General features: G+C 40.2%; 1 protein-coding gene across 2 annotated transcripts in view; it reads right to left on the bottom strand.

Moving 5' to 3' along the window:
- Csde1 (cold shock domain containing E1) overlaps window positions 1-17575 on the bottom strand; it is a 52182-nt gene that overhangs the window by 8106 nt on the left and 26501 nt on the right. For both annotated transcript variants that reach the window (XM_004667538.2, XM_004667540.3), the window contains 9 exons: window positions 12828-12909; window positions 12086-12214; window positions 11855-11980; window positions 10430-10642; window positions 8057-8197; window positions 7805-7966; window positions 5419-5526; window positions 2356-2531; window positions 535-647 (listed from right to left, as the gene is read on the bottom strand). In XM_004667538.2, the coding sequence (XP_004667595.1) occupies window positions 535-647; window positions 2356-2531; window positions 5419-5526; window positions 7805-7966; window positions 8057-8197; window positions 10430-10642; window positions 11855-11980; window positions 12086-12214; window positions 12828-12909 (1250 nt within the window). The remainder of the gene's footprint in view (window positions 1-534; window positions 648-2355; window positions 2532-5418; window positions 5527-7804; window positions 7967-8056; window positions 8198-10429; window positions 10643-11854; window positions 11981-12085; window positions 12215-12827; window positions 12910-17575) is intronic.

Here is a 17575-nt window from a genome sequence, read left to right as displayed (position 1 = left end):
CCCAGCACTTGGGCAAGGAGAATGGGATAGGATTCCAAAACACAACAGCTGGGTGTGGTGGCACACACCTAATCCCAGCACTCGGGAGGCAGAGGCAGTAGGATCACCATGAGTTCAAGGCCACCCTGAGACTACATAGTGAATTCCAGGTCAGCCTGAGCTAGAGTGAAACTCTACCTCAAAAAACAAGCAAAGAACAAAACAAGCCCCACAAAACACCAAACCAAACAAAGCCAGAGATTCTAAATAGCTACAGTTAAACTACGCCTTGTTTTCCACATTTTGACCCATTATTTTCCACAATGGTCTATATATCTCATGTATCTGTATCAATGCCTCACACACTTCAGTGTACTACTGGAAGAACTTATTAAAACCAACTTCCAGGCCCAGAATTTTAGTAAGTTGGGGTGAGAAAACTTGCATTTCTAACAAGCAGCAAGAATCCTATAGTAAACCTGGCCTTATCTTCCTCTCCCACCCTATTCTTTGTCTTCCAATCAAAGCATAGGCTGAATAAACAGAAGTCATTACCTGAGTGAGTTTTGTTTACTTTTTCAGCACTGACTTTATTGCCTTTGCCTTTGGACAAGCTGTATTCAACCATGTCCCCCAGTTCCAAGCTATCGACATCACCAGAGAACTCACTAAAGGGAAAGGAAGTAACATTAAAAATATATTTTTAATTTATTTGCAAGCAGATAGAGAGAAGAGAGACAAAGAATGGGTGCACCTGGTTCTCTAGCCACTGTAAATGACGCACAAGCTACCTTGTGCATCTGACTTTACATGGATACTGGGGAATCAAACCTGGGTCGTTAGGCATTGCAGACAAGTGCCTTAACTGCTGCCATTAACTCTCCAGCCCAGAAAGTTAACATTTAACTAAGGCATCAACACAAACATCAATGGTCCCAAGAAGCCTCAATTCCTTCCCAACATTCATGACATATCTACTACTTATGTATTTATGAGAGGGAGGCAGATAAGAGAATGGGCGCACAGGGCCTCTAGAAGCTGCAAATGAACTCCAGATGCATGTGCCATCTTGTGCATTTCGCTTACATGGGTCCTGGGAAAATGGATCTGAGTTCTTTGGCTTTGTAGGCAAGTGTCTTAACTCCTAAGACATCTCTCCAGACCCTGGTTCATATATACATACAAATTATTATTTGCAAGCAAAGAGCGAGGATGGACGAACACACACACACACAGAATGGGTACCAAGGCCTCCAACCACTGCAAATGAACAAACTCCAACAGCATGCACCACTGTGCAACTGGCTTTACATGGGTACTGGGCAACTAAAGTTGGGCCATTAGGCTTTTTAGGTAAGCATCTTCCCTAGTCCTGGTTCTTAACCACTATGCCATACCATGTATATCAAGTGCACGTTCCTCCAGTAGCAACATGTAAAACAAAAAAAAAATCAGTATTCTTTTATTGAAGCAGAAATGCTAGTACTGGGTGGGAGAAATGGCTGGGTGGTTAAGACACTTGCCTGAAGAGCCTAAATGACTCATGTGATTTCCAAGAACCAACATAAAGCCAGATGGACTAAATGGTGTCTGTTTACAGGGGCACCCATTTTCTGTCCCTCTTCTATCTCTTCTCTGCTTGCAAAGACATTTAAAAATTTTTAAAGGAAATAAATTCTTGTATTTTAATGTTCACAGAAAGCATGTACAAGACTTTCTATTTCTTTTGGATCAGATGGTCTCTACATAAAGATGCAGGATTAACTTCTGTACAGATCTTGTTACAATTTTACCAATTATCAACACTGGGTTTCAAAATCTATTATGAACCCAAAAGTAGCAACCAATACAAAATGTGTTTTGACTCTGACGCTGAAGATAGTGAGCTGGGGCTGGAGAGATGGCTTAGTGGTTAAGCGCTTGTCTGTGAAGCCTAAGGAACCCGGTTCGAAGCTCAATTCCCTAGGACCCATGTTAGCCAGATGCACAAGGGGTCGCACGCGTCTGGAGTTCTTTAGCAGTGGCTGGAAGCCCTGGAGCGCCCATTCTCTCTCTCTCTCTCTCTGTGTCTCTTTCTCGCTTTGTGTTCTATATCTCTCTCTGTCACACTCAAGTAACTTTATTTTTTTTTATTTTTTATTTTTTTTGGTTTTTCGAGGTAGGGTCTCACTCTGGTCCAGGCTAACCTGGAATTAACTCTGTAGTCTCAGGGTGGCCTTGAACTCACGGCGATCCTCCTACCTCTGCCTCCCGAGTTCTGGGATTAAAGGCGTGCGCCACAACGCCCGGCTCAAGTAACTTTAAAAAAAAAAAAGTAAAAAGGAAGAAAAAAAAAAAAAGATACTGAGCTGTAACTACTCAAAAGGCATTCCTTACCTATAATGGAAAAAGATTTCCTTATCATGATTGGCTGTTTCAATAAATCCAAAATTATCTTTCAGAGTGGCCACATAACCCAAGAGCCTTTTGGAGTTAGAATTACGACCTAAAAGTCGCACACAAGTTGCAATTTGCTGTCCAGGCCTCTGTTTGTCACTAATACTAAATTCAACCTGTAAAAAACAAGGATGATCATTAATAACAGCATCACACCCATACCAAATGCCATGACAACAAAAAGGAGACTTAACTCCAGACAATGTTTTCTAATCCAGATCTTTTGTGATCACTTTGATGGAACAGATTTTTAGCATAGTACTATGCCTCACTCTATAGCTCAGGCTGACCTTGTGTTCAAGGGGATCCTTCAACCTCAGCCTCCAGAGGTATGCAGGGAAGAATGAGCCACCTCCCATCTTCACACTATTTTTCACAAATTATTATGTTTTTCCCTTCAGTGTGTACTCTGTGTAGTCTTAACTTTCCTAAAGGGGAGCTATGTGAAAACCAGGCCCACAAAATATGAAATAATAATGAAAAGCAATGTAAAATCTTTGGCATGATATTTTAGCTTTCTTTTTTAATATTTCATCTATTTACTGGCAAGCAGACAGGAAGAGAGAGGGGAGATGGGTACTCCAGGGCTTAGTGCCACTGCAAACAAACTCTAGACATACATGCCACTTTGTGCATGTGGTTTTATGTGGCTATTGGGCAACTGAACCCAGGCTGACAGGCTTTGCAAGCAAGCACTTTAATGGCTGAACTGATACGGGAAACTGAGGCTCACAGAACTGGCATCAGAGACTGAGAATCAGTTTATTTTCATGCCACTGTGGGCCCAGCGAAATCTCTTCCAAAACCTGGACCTTGATTTTTGGTGATTCAGAGCTTATTATACCTTATCTTGGAGTAGTCGTATTATTGTTAAGTCTCAGGGCTCAAAACCCTGGCCTAGTGCCAGAGACTGAGTATGAAATATGCATGTTTTGCAGAAACAAAAATGGTGAGTTAGCAGACAGATGCCTGCAACTGTGCTACAGAAATAAAAGGAAAACACAAGATGATTTGCGGTACGGGATAGGAGCCCCAGTACAGATCATGGCCCTGAAACAATAAAAACACTACAGTGTTAGGGCTTAGCAAGAACAAAAGACTATAGACCAATACAAAAGTCTTTTACAGTACATTACATAACTTTGGGGTAAAGGCTTCAAAATTTCCTTACCCCAATTTCCATCTCAAAGCCACCTCCACATACCTTTTAAAAAAATTTATTAGGGCTGGAGAGATAGCTTAGTGGGTTAAGTGCTTGCCTGTGAAGCCTAAGGACCCCGGTTCAAGGCTCAATTGCCCAGGACCTACGTTAGCCAGATGCACAAGGGGACGCACGCATCTGGAGTTCATGTGCAGAGGCTGGAGGCCCTGGCATACCCATTCTCTCTCTGTCTGTTGCTCTCAAATAATAACAAAAAAATTTAAAAAATAATTCTCAAAAAAAATTTATTATAGCTGGGTGTGGTGGCGCACACCTTTAATCCCAGCACTTGGGAGGCAGGGGTAGGAGGATTGCTGTGAGTTTGAGGCCACTCAGAGAATAGAGTGAATTCCATGTCAAACTGGGATACAGTAAGACCCTATTTCGAAAATGTGCATCTGGGCAGTGACCTTGGGATGACTCAGAAGGTATCACAGTGTTGAAAAGAAGTGACTGGAGTACTGAGTAACATCTTGATCACACCTTACAAAGCTCAGGGTCGAATGCAGAAGAGGTGGTGGAAAGAATGTAAGAGCCAAAGGAAGGGTAGGACTCCTTACAATGTGCTCCCTCCAGACATAAAATGGCCTGGATCTCCATGACCTCATAGTGTCTGACCCACCTCGAAAAACAAAACAAAACAAAAATTTCAGCCTGGATATCCATGACCTCACAGTGCTGGACATTACCTACACAAGACCATGATAAGAGGAAGATCATGACATCAAAATAAAAGACTGATAAGAGATGGGGAGGGGATATGATGGAGAATGGAATTTCAAAGGGGAAACTGGGGGGTGGGTATTACCATGGGATATTTCTTATAATCATGGAAAATGGTAATAAAAATTGAAGAAAAATAAGAAAATGTGCATCTGGCTTTACATGAGTACTGGGAATGGAACTCAGGCCATTAGGCTTTACAAGCAAGATTCCTCTCCATCTCCTTAGTATTATGGAATATTCTCCACGTATGTATTTATATTTTTTTCAAGGCAGGATCTCACTTTAGCCCAGGCTGACCACAAACTCAGTAGTTCCCCTAACATCACTTCTCAAGTGCTAGGATTACAGGCATAAAGAACCACACCTATATATGAATATTCAGAATTTTATCTAAACTAATAGATTAGGACACTTAGCCGCAGTGTTGTGATTCCAGGTGTTCACTACCTTACATGGTTCCGAAGATGTTTAATACTTACAGATTTTTCAAATTTTAACAAGTTTGCTACAGCATGTTTTAACTGATAGCAACTTTGAAATAGGAAAGTCATATATAATTAATCCTTTAAGTACAAAAAGTTCAATCTTGGGTAAAATTCAAAGAAGCCATCCTGTAAGTTTTTTGTAGTTGTTGCTTTTTCCTTTGAGGTAGTGTCTCACTGTAGCTCAGTCTCATCTGGAACTCACTCTGTATTCCCAGTCTTGACTCACAGCAAACCTACCTCAGCCCCTGGAGTGCTTGGACTAAAGGCATATGCTACTATGCTTGGTACCCTGTAGGATTTGGGGGATGGAGATTTTATATATATACATACACACAGACAGACATATACATGTGTCTGTGTGTGTGTATATGTTTATTAATTTTTTTGAGGTAGGGTCTCACTGTAGCTCATGCTGACCTCAAAGAATTCACTATGAAGACTCAGGGTGGCCTTGAATTCATGGCAATCCTCCTACCTCTGCCACTCAAGTGCTGGGATTAAAGGTATGTACCACCATGCCTGGCTGATTTGGGGGATTTTTGATTAAGATGACAACCTTAACCCACCCTCAAGTAAGTGAAGTTATCTTGCCTTATCTCCTATTTGAGGAGCAGCAGACCCTTCCACATCCTTGGCTTGAAAAACAATAGTCAGTTTCACCCCACAGTCATCGTAAGCAATAATGCCATCTTCTGCCTCCTAAAGAAAAGAAAGAATACAACCAGAACATTCTCAAGAACCAAAACAAACAACAATATAAGCAACTATGATATTTAGAGATCTTTGACATAGAATTGGTAGAGCCACAGAAACTTCTTTATTTCAAGCTTCACTAAATGGTAACAGGTTGTACATATGAATAAAAGATGATCATGCCTTAACTCCCAAACTGCTGCAATGGGGTCTTTCAGCCTTAACAGAAATCAAACTAGGAATGTCATTTCCAACCAAGAGCAAATTTTGAAATAGCATGAACTTTGGTACCCTCACAGCACCTCAAGACACCACTGAAATAGCCTCACATCAACTCCCACAGCACTTCACAAATGTTCAGGTCAAAATGTCAATCAATGTATTCATTCATCTATTAAATATTTGTAAGCAGAGACAGGAGACACAGAGACTATGGGTGTGCCACGGCCTCCACCTGCTACAAATTCCAGATGCATGTGCATCTGGCTTTACATGGGTACTGCGGAATTGAACCCAGGTCACTAGACTTTGCAGGCAAGTACTTCAACCTTTGAGCCATCTCTCCAGCCCCTGTACATAAAATACACTGTTTTATGGCTTTATATAATTTGTATGAAGAAAATGTCCACATCAGTAATCTAGCTATCTTCTTTCCCAAGCTCCATGCCTTAATTACTACTAACTAATCAAAAAACAGAACTCCTTTTTATTCTGCAACTTATTTTTCCTATAAATGCTTATAATTTACTGAACATAGCTATTTTCTAGACATTTATCAAATTTGTATGGCAAATCTCCATATATACATTCACTTTACAAGTTAAATAAACTTGACCAAAGTATAAGATAAGTACAATGGCTCCTCAAGTAATTTTTAAAAATTTTATTTGCAAGCAGCGAGATTGGGGGGCTAGAAGGTGGGAGAGATTATGAATGGGCTTAACAGGTCCTTCAGCCACTGTAAACGGACTCCAGCAACACTTTGTGCATCTGGCTTTAGATGATTACATGGGTACTGGGGAACTGATCCTGGGTCTTGGGCTTTACAGGCAAGAGCCTTAACTGCTGAGCCATCTTTCTAGCCCTCAACTTATTTTTTTTTACTAAGTTATTTTAAAATCACTGGTATTTCATATCTTTCCCACGTACCATTACGATTCTTTACCCTCTATTAATTAACACTACTTTCCCAAAATATACACCTGATATCACTCCAAAGAAGCATTATTTTCTTGGAGTACACACTGATATCTAAATTCTTTTTCTTTTTTGTTTTTCAAGGAAAGGGCTCACGCTAGCTCGGTCTGGCCTCAAACTCATAGCAATCCTCCTACCCAAGCAACCCGAATGCTGAATTAAAGGTGCGTGGCACTATGCGAGGCTCAAGTTCTAAGTTCTTTAGAATAATCATCCCAGACTGTCCCAGTTATAATTATTGTCAGGAGTCTCAATGACTGATTTTTGTTTTTGTTGTATTTACAACTATACTGGCTCAACACCCCAGTCCCAAAATATCAACAATGCTGAGACCAAGAAACCATGCTTTAATTGTTTAAATGTTAAATATACCAGGACTCCCAAAAATCATTTTGGGGCTGGAGAGATGTTTCAGTGGTTACAGGTGTTCACTTACAGAGGCTAATGGTCTGGGTTCAATTCCCCAGTACCCACATGAAGCCTTGAGTTTGTTTGCAGTTGCAAAATACCCCAGAGCTCATTGTCTCTCTTTATCATAAATGAATAAATAAATGGAAATAGTATATAGTATATAGATCCACTTTTCTCCTAAGACAGTCTCATGTAGCTCTAGCTCACATTGGCTTCAAATATGCCATGACCTTGAACTCTGAATCCTCTTAGGTCTATCACCTTAGTGCTAGGGTTACAGGCATGTACTACCAAGCCTGGCTTATTGGGAAATATTTAAAATTTATTTATTTTCACATGTGTGTATATGGGTGCATGTGGATCATGGCACATAGTGAGGTCAGACGACAGCCAAGGTTTCTTACACATCACTTTCTATGAGACATGTCTCAGTTTTGCCTGAAGCCTCAGGTTCTCCCAGTTCTGCTTTCCATTATCTTAGGGGTGCTGGGATCACAGAAACATGTATCGCTTGAGTTCAGCTTTACAATGAACCCAGGTCAACAGCCAAGCATGCTGAGTCACCCCCCCCCACGGGCAATATTCCATTATTATATGAGCTCCATTGTTGCGTGCTTTGTAATCAAATGAAAAACTGAGGTATGAAAAAATCATTTTTATCATGTAAAAAACTTACCTTATCCTTGCCTTTATTTGGGCTAGTGGTTTTCGGATTGGAATAAGTGGCTTCTTTTTCTACAGTGCCCAGAAAACGATCTGAATGGGAATGGAATGAAACCGTGCCCTTGGGAAGTTTTTTAATCCTAATAGCATGATTTCTTTGGGCAGAGAGCATATCCTATAAACAATACAACAAAATTTACTTTAAAATGACAAAGAAGGAATCACAGGGACACATCTCCCCATACTCTTCTCCAGTACTACTCACAGGAACCACAGTGAACTCCACTTCATCTGCGATATGGAGCTGGTTCCCATCTAGGATTTCACTGAAGTGGAAGAACATCCGAGCATCCCGATCCACACACTTGATGAAACCAAAACCATCTCTCATGGCAGCTATCACACCCTGAAACCCAAGTCATAGTTTCACTGGCTGTGAGGTTTGTCAATTAAGGCAACATTGAAGTTCAGAAGCACCACCAAATTAAGTTTATTTGGAATCCTTTCTATTAACAACCAGAATGCTATATTAACTTTTGTTTTTTGTTTTTTTCTAATATTGGTGTTTTTCGAGGTAGGGTTTCACTCTAGTCCAGGCTGACCTGGAATTCACTATGTAGACTCTGGGTGATCACCCTACCTCTACCTCCTGAGTGCCAAGATTAAAAGCATGTGCCACCACGCCCGGCCCTTTTTCTTTCATTTCTGATATCACTCATTGATATGACTAAAATATTTTGAATACTTGTCAGATACGACTCCTTAGCAAATATTCATTTGAAAATATTTTATGAATATAAACATATATACACAATGTAGTTCATACAAATCCAAAGCTAATGATAATATTACTTCAAGGAATTTCAACAAAGGCACCTCTTTAGTCTCTATCAAAAATAGAAAATAACTGTGGTAGGAGGATCTCAAGGTTTGAGACCAGCCTGGAGCTAGAGTAAATTCCAGGGCAGCCTGGGCTACAAAAAAAAAAAAAAAAAAAAAAAAAAAAGAAAAGAAAAGAAAAGAAAAGAAAAGAAAAAGAAAAAGAAAGAGGGGTTACGTGTAGGTTATGGGGAGATAAATCAGTGGTTAAAAGGTGCTTGGTTGCAAAGCCTGGTACACAAAGTGGCACATGAATTTGAGTTCATTTGCACTGCCAAGAGGCTGTGGTTGAGGCACAGAAAGAACTTAAAACTCAAGTCTGAAAACAAAATACAAAAAATCCTGGCCAGGCTTGGTGGTACACACCATTAATCCTAGGAAGAGGTAGGAGGATCACTGTGAGTTTGATGGTATTAAACATACCCACACACTCTCTCACTTAGACTTTCAAGCTCAGTTATATCACAAATATCAAATCAGAGTATTTTCTCTAAAACATAAGGTTAAAAAAAATTAATGTCTACAAATGTACAGTTACCTCTGACAACTTCAGATGGTATGATCCCTGGCAGCACTGGATGTAAATTTTATCTCAATAAGTCAGCTCATGGGAGCAAGAGAGATGGCTCAGCAGTTAAAAGCACTTGATTGCAAAGCCTAAAAGCCCAGGTTCAGATTCCCCAGTACCCACACAAAGCCAGATGCACAGGAGTGGCACATGCATCCAGAGTTTGTTTGCAGGAGGCTCTGAAGCACCACTTTCTCTCTCTCTGCTTGCAAATAAATAAATACAAATAAATAAAAATATTGTTTTTAAAAGCTCACTAAATGCTGGGCATGGTGGCACACACCTTAAATCCCAGTACTCAAAAGACAGAGGTATGTGGATTGCTGAGTTCAAGGCTACAGCAAGACCCTACCTCAAAAATAAGACAACAACAAAAAAGACCAACAAAACTCACAAAAACAGTTTGTACCCAGGCATGGTGGCACATGCCTTTAATCCCAGCACTGGGGAGGCAGAGGCGAGAGGAGCGAGTTTGAGGCCACCCTAAGACTGCATAGTGAATTCCAGGTTGGTGTTGGCTGGAGCAGAAGCTACCTCAAAAACAAAAAGTTTGTAAACTTTTTATTTAGTTAACAATGCTGGCACAGTAACATTCCTAAATGGATACCCATTAAAAGATTTGGGGGGAGGGGTGGACAGATTGTTTAGCACTAAGATGCTTGCTTTCAAAGGCAAAGGACCCAGGTTTGATTTCCCAGGATGCATACAAGGCAGATGCACAAGGTGGTGCATGCATCTGGAGTTCGTTTATAGTGGCTGGAGGTCCTGGTGCACCCACTCTACCTCCTCCTTTCTCTCAAATTAAGAATTCGCAAAGCTATACCATAAAACAAAAGAAGCAAGACCTATATGATTTAATTTAATCAAATTTAGACTTAATCTAAGTTTAAACTAGTTTTTACTTGAAATCATGGTTATTCCTCAAAATACATGAGCATCTGTGAAGATGTCCATTCTAAAACTTTCCCATGTGTATTTCAAAGGTAACTGGCAAAAGCAGACATCAAACCCAGACCAATTCAGTATCTGTAGTTCTACTTTAACAAAGTAAATCCTCAACACTGTCACGAGTTTACAAGACCTTTCAATTTAATTTTAAACTTAACTTAAAATTTAATTTAGCAGTATAACTTAGAATGCAACAGTAGACCCTACACATTAGATGCAAATCAAATAATACTGAACACTTACCATTTCCCTGGCTTCATTAGTGAACTGAAATGTATTAGATAGAACTTCTATGTTGGTTGCTCTTTCCAATTTGTCACGCCGGTCTGTTGAAATATTAAACCTAACATGGTCACCTTCCAGCAGGGTCACCTTGGATTTCGTGTCTTTGTCTCCAAAGGGAAGTTCTTTAGGAATCACAAAGTCAACTTTGATTCGTCCTGGCAATGGGTCATTCTAATGAGAAGGAAAAAATTATCTCAGCTGGATGATTTATCATCCTTTCTAGTTCTAAGCCAAACAAGAAAACACAGCAAGCCCTTATTACCTATAATCCATGAAGGGAAAACACAGGTGGTACAAACTAAGTCTAATTTGTAGGCTTCATGTTCTAAGGTAACACCACACAATCATAAAATTATAACACTGCAGGTAAGGCTTTGCACTGTGATACCAGGAGACTTTATGTATTTTCAGTCATTTGATTTAAAAAAAAAAAGGTGTGTGTTGTGTTGTCTGTTCATTCTGAACACGCACTCATGTGTGCAGATGTACACGCCCCATGTGGACACATGGTCCAGGGTCATTCTCTATTGCTCCTCCACCTTACTTCTTTGAGCCAAGAGTCTCATTGAACAGGTAACTAGCCATTTTCTCATCAGATTGGCTGTCCAGCCCCAGTGATCCTTGTATCTCTCTTAGCACTAAGGTTTCAGAAATGTGCAGCCATACTCAACTTTTTACGTGGGTGCTGATGTCCTCATGCTTTTGCCTAACTTCTCCTAACCAGTAACCCATCTCCCCAGCCCCGCTTTCAGTCTCAGCAATGATACTACTTTTCTCCTTACTTCGCCACAAAAGAAACGAATGATGAGAAGAGGTTTGAGAGGAAGCAAATGAATATGCAAAACAGCAGTCTAATCTAAGATTTCCTGCCCCCAATTAACTAGCATCACTTCTGATCTTTTTAAAATTTATTCGAGCACAAGAGAAAGAGAGAACACGTGTGTGTGTAGGGGGGTGTAGGGAGGGAGGGGTGAGAGAATGGGCATGCCAAGGTCTTTAGCTGCTGCAGAAGAAATCAAGATGCATGTGATACCTTGTGCATTGGCTTAAATGGGTCCTGGGGAATTGAACCTGGGTCATTTGCAGGCAAGCACTTTAACCACTAAGCCATCTTTCTAGCCCTCTTCTGGTCTTATCACCCAGTTTAAAAGAGAAGACAAACGGGGACACATTCAGAGTCATTCTTTTTTTTTCTTTCTCTGAGGATCAACACTTTGCATGGCACACTATTCTCATCCTCCATTATTTTTGTATTTTATATACCTACCAAGAAAAACATGCCACTACTACACAATTAATTTAATGGGGAAAAACTTAAGTATATCACACCATATTGTTCTAGTACTGATGGGCAAAACTAGTCTCTCCAGAAAAAAAACCTACCTGGTTTTTACTGGGGACTTTCGGGATAACTTTGGTTACAGTTCCTTCAAAATGTTCAATGCTGATATCTTCAAAAATGACTGTTCCTTGAGGCAATAGTCTGACATCTGTTGCAACTTCTTTCCCCTAAATCAGAAGGGTTGGGAAATGACATAATTTATAGTGTTTCCTAAAAATTTAATCCATTACTAATTTTAGAAGAGCAAAGACCAAATAATTGAAGGTTCTTACATTTCTGTCCTTGATTGTGAACTCCACATCATCTCCAGGCTGCAAGGTTTCTAGGTCACCTTTAAATTCACTATAGTGAAAGAATATCTCTTTTACAACATCACCTCTTTCAATAAAGCCAAACGCCTCCTAAAGCAAAACCCCAAAACACGGGAGTATTAACACTCAATGTACAAATTAAGGATTACAACTTAAAATCAGTAAACTTTTCATAAAATTATACTACAGTCTAAATACAATTTGGTAAAGCCTATCTAATAACAATGAAAGACCCACTTAAAGAAAACAATAGAATTAGGCACCAAAACTATAGTAAACAACCCTCCACTTATGCTCATACAAGCAACCCTAATTTAGTCACTGGGTCACCAACAAAACAAAAAGAAAATCAAAAAAGTAAAACAAGCCAGGTGTAGTGTCACATGCCTTTAATCCCAGCACTTGGGAGGCAGAGTGGGAGGATTGCTGTGAGTGCAAGGCCACCCTGAGACTACATAGTGAATTCCAGGTCACCTGGGCTACAAAAAAAAAAGAAAAAAAGGTAAAACAACACAAAACACACACCTACTTGCATGCATCACAAAACATGAAAGTAGGAAAGGGATTAGTTGTGAAGAGACTTAGTGGAGTGGGGAAAAGAGGATACTGAGGGCATAGAATATGATCAAAAACCATTGTATACGTATATGAAGTTGTCAAAATATAATAAAAGTTGAAAAATGTCAAATTTGTTGAGACTTACCTTCATGGCACAAACTACTCCCTGACAGCGGGCTTGTTTCTTTTTCAACAGCATAATGTTTCGAGCACTTACAGCACCAGTACTATAAAGAATGAGAGAACATCAAAGAGAAGTTTAAAATTCTTTGGGTTGTTTAGAAACTGAGTTTAGGAAAAACTTCTTTTCTAGGTCTTCCAAATTTCCATCATCATTAAAAACAAATATATAACATTTGTGACACCTGATCCTTTTTACATGGCTTCATATGCAAAGAACTTTGGTTTAAATTCCCTATCTATAAAAACGTGGTTGGATGGAGAAATGGCTTAATGGTTAAAGCACTTGCCAGCAAAAGGTAAAGTACCCAGGTTCAATTCCCCAGTATCCATGTACAGCTGGATGCACAAAGTGACACATGCACCTGGAGTTTGTTTGCAGTGGTTAAGAGGTCCTGGCACACCCATTCTTTCTCTCTTACAAATAAGCAAACAAGTATAAATAAATATTTTCTTAAAACTTAGCACTTACACACACAGTAGACGGGAAAAGATTTTTTTTTTTTTACCAACTTACACTTGGGTACATGATAATCAATTCTGCTTTGCTATTCAAAAAAAAGTAAAAACATGTAAACTAAATGCTACCAAAGGTGGAAAAACACATGAGTATTATGTGCTACAAACTGAGGCACTGATAAGAAGAGTACAAGGTGACCTTGATTAAAAATATGTGCCATTAAACTCCAGATGCATGCACCATTATGAGTATCTGGCTTGTGAGACCTGGAGAATCGAACCTGAGTCCTTTCGCAGGCATGTGCCTTAACTACTAAGCCATCTCTCCAGCCCTCTCATGTATTCTTTAAGAAATTGTAGTGAGGATGAATTAAGCACTCTTTGCCCTGACCAACTAGATAGAAATAAAGCTGAGATGTGTTGATAAAAAAACAAAAAACAGGGCTGGGGAGATGGCTTAGCGGTTAAGCGCTTGCCTGTGAAGCCTAAGGACCCCGGTTCGAGGCTCGGTTCCCCAGGTCCCACGTTAGCCAGATGCACAAGGGGGCGCACGCGTCTGGAGTTCGTTTGCAGAGGCTGGAAGCCCTGGCGCGCCCATTCTCTCTCTCTCTCCCTCTGTCTTTCTCTCTGTGTCTGTCCCTCTCAAATAAATAAATTAAAAAAAAAAACAAAAAAACAAAAAACTGCCATTATAAAAAAATGTGCCATTGCCAGGAGTCATGGCTCATGCCTTTAATTCCAGCACTTTGGAGGGAGAGGTATGAGGATCACTGTGAGTTCAAGGCCACCCTGAGATTACACAGTGAATTCCAGGTCATCCTGGGCTAGAGTGAGACCCTACCTTGGAAAAGAAAACAAAAACAAAACAAACAACAACAACAAAAAAAAAGAAAAAACACCTGCCATTGGGCTAGAGAGATTGCTTAGTGGTTGCCTCAAAAACCCAATGATCAGAGTTTGATTCCCTACCAACCACATAAAGCCAGATGCACAAGGTAATACATGCATCTGGAGCTTGTTTGCAATGGCTACAGACCCTTTCATGCCCTTTCTCTATATAATCTACTACTTTCCCCCACTCTCTCTCAAATAAATAAATAAGATATTTTAAACAAAAATGTGTGCCATGGAGATGGCCATGGTGGTGCATGCCTTTAAGCCTAGCACTCTGGAGACTGAAATAGAAGGATCACTGTGAGTTTCAGGTCAGCCTGAGACGACACAGGGAATCCTAGGCTAAAAGAAGACACTATCACAAAAAGAAAAAAGAGCCAGTCTGGAGAGATGGTTTTGCTTGCCAGCAAAGCCAAAGGACCCAAGTTCAAATCCTTAGTACCCACGTAAAGCCAGAAGCACAGACTGTGGCATGTGGATCTGGAGTTCAATTAACAATGGCTGAAGGCCCTGGTATGGCCATTATGTCTGTCTCTCTCTCTCTCTCTCCCTCTGCTTGCAAAGTCTGATGGCCTTGGTTCAATTCCCCAGCACCCATGTAGAGCCAGATGCACAAATTGGCGAATGCAACTGAAGTTTGTCTACAGTGGCAGGAGTCCCTAATGCACTCATATTCTTTTTGTCTGCCTCTCTCTCTTTCTCAAGTAAATAAATAAAAATTAGAGCTGGGGTATGTATGGCAGCACATGCCTTTACTCCTTTAACATGGGAGGCAGAGGTATAGGAGGACTGCCGTGGGATCGAGACCACCCCAAGATGACATGATGAATTCCAAATCAGCCTGAGCTAGGTGGAGACCCTACCTCAAAAAAAAATAAAATAAAATAAAAAATAAATAAAATATTAGGGCTGGAGAGATGGCTTAGTAGTAAGGTGTTTGACTGCAAAGCCGAAGGATTCCAGTTCGAGTCCCCAGGACCCAAGTAAGCCAGATGCTCAAGGGGGTGCATGTGTCTGGAGTGCGTTTGCAGTGGCTGGAGTCCCTGGTGTGCCTATTCTCTCTTTCAAATAAATATATTTAAAAAATATATTAGAAAAAAAATGTGCAAAATTTAGTAGTTATCTCATTAATTTACCTTTGCTTAAACAGCCAACAAAACTGAGTAAATGCAGTATGTTTAGGAGAATTTGTTATACTTTTGAAAATATTATTCACGTTCATAAAAGAACTGAATTCATTTACATATACAGTTTGAAATGTGTAGTGGTTTAAGTACATTCAAAATCTGTACAGTAGTTACCAGTATCAATTATGAAGTATTCTAATCACCAAATTAAAGAATCCTCATTTTTCAAAATTAAAAAAAAAAGAACTGAATCCAATTAAGATAAATTGCATATTGCCATACTGAACAACTCCTTGAGCAGCATCAATATAATGCTAGCACACAATGTATAAAATACAGTAGCACTGCTGTTTAAAGAGAAGAGCCACTCTATGAATTCAGGCAATTGTGAGACTTTACACTTCATGTTATGCATGAAGAAATTTAGGGCCGGGAGTGGTGGTACACACCTTCAATCCCAGCACTCAGGAGACAGAGGTAGGAGGATTATTGTGAGTATGAGGCCATAACCAGACTACATAGTGAGTTCCAGGTCAGCATGGGGTAGAGTGAGACCTTACCTCAAAAAACCAAAAATCAAAAAACAAAGGGCTGAAGAGATGGCTTAGCAGTCCAGGGCATTTGCCTGTGAAGCCTAAAGATCCAACTTCAATTCCCCAGTACCCACATAAGCCTGATGCATACATCTGGATGGAGTTTGTGTGCAATAGTGGCTGGAGGCCCTGGCATGCCCATTCTCAATCAATCAATCTCTCTCTCTCTCTCTCTCTGCTTGCAAGTAAATAAACATAAAAAAAAAAAAGTTAAAGCCTTTCAAGTGGCTCCCTCCATACCCCAAACTGAATTGATCTGGAACTCTATAATTCCAGGCTAGCCTTAAACTCAAAGCAGTCCACTACCTATGCTTCTGAGTGCTGGGATTAAAGCACCTGGCTTAACAATGTATTTCTTTCTAGCACTCTTAAGAGGTATGTTTCAAGGCACATAAAACTCTTGAACTTTTCCTTCCATGTGTCTGAGTCTTGTCATATAGCCCAGGTTGGCCTTAACCTTGTAGTAATCTTGCTGTTTCTGCCTCATGAGTGCTGGGATTACGAGCATGTAACACATTTTTTGGGTCCTACACTGACAGTCCAGACCTGTCTTAAACTTAAGGTAATCAATCCTACCCTTGCCTCGTGAATGCTGGGATTACAAGCACGAACTTCTGAGCCAAGCTCATATGCTGTGAAAAAGTACATTCTTAGGCTAGGAAGATGGCTCAGTGTCTAAAGGTACTTGCTTGAAAAGCCTAGGTTCAATTTCCCAGTATCCACATAAAGCCAGATACAAAAAGGAGCACCCACACCTGGAGTTTGTCTGTGGTGGCAAGAGGCCCTGGTGCACCCCCTTTATTCTAATAAAAAAATACATACATACACACACACACACACACAGTTTTGTCTAGTACTTTTACAGCTAGTACTGTCTCCAACTTTTGTTTTGGTGGTGTTGGAGATGGAACCCAGGGTCTCACACATGCTATTAGGCAAGTGACTTGAGCTATATCCCCAACCTACGGCTAATTGAGGCAAGTTGAAGCTACGTAGCTCAGGCTATGATTCTCAGGCTGCCACCTCCCTCCCAGTGCTAGTATGTCTTGCTCTATAGTATGTGACTTCAACTTCCTATTTTGAACTTCTTTCATAGCTTTCATCTTGTCTCTCTCACTCCAAAATAAAAATAATTATGTGGCTTCAAAAATACAATTTCCTGTTGGGCGTGGTAGTGCACACCTTTAATCCCAGCACTCAGGAGGCAGTGGTAGGAAGATCGCCATGAGTTTGAGGCCACCCTGAGATTACCTAGTGAATTACAGGTCAGCCTGGGCTAGAGTGAGACCCTACCTTGAAAAACCAAACAAATACACTATCCTTAAAATATGCAAATGATTTCTATAGCTGTATTTCCTACCCACCAATAGCTTCTAAGTTTCAGTGCTATATATATGTCATTAGATCTTTGCAATCTCCATTAAGAAGCACCACACACTTCAAACTCTAGTTGATGAAACTAAGAATAGTTGTTTTAAAATAAATAAATATTTAGAAAACAAAAACAAAAACTTAGCTGGGCATGATGGCGCATGCCTTTAATCCCAGCATTTGGGAGGCAGAGGTAGGAGGATCATTGTGAATTTGAGACTAGCGTGACACTACACAGTGAATTACAGGTTAGCCTGGACTAGAGTGAG

Source organism: Jaculus jaculus, chromosome 19, assembly GCF_020740685.1.
Source record: "Jaculus jaculus isolate mJacJac1 chromosome 19, mJacJac1.mat.Y.cur, whole genome shotgun sequence".
Taxonomy (NCBI): Eukaryota; Metazoa; Chordata; class Mammalia; order Rodentia; family Dipodidae; genus Jaculus; species Jaculus jaculus.
This window is presented reverse-complemented; position numbering and strand designations above follow the sequence as displayed.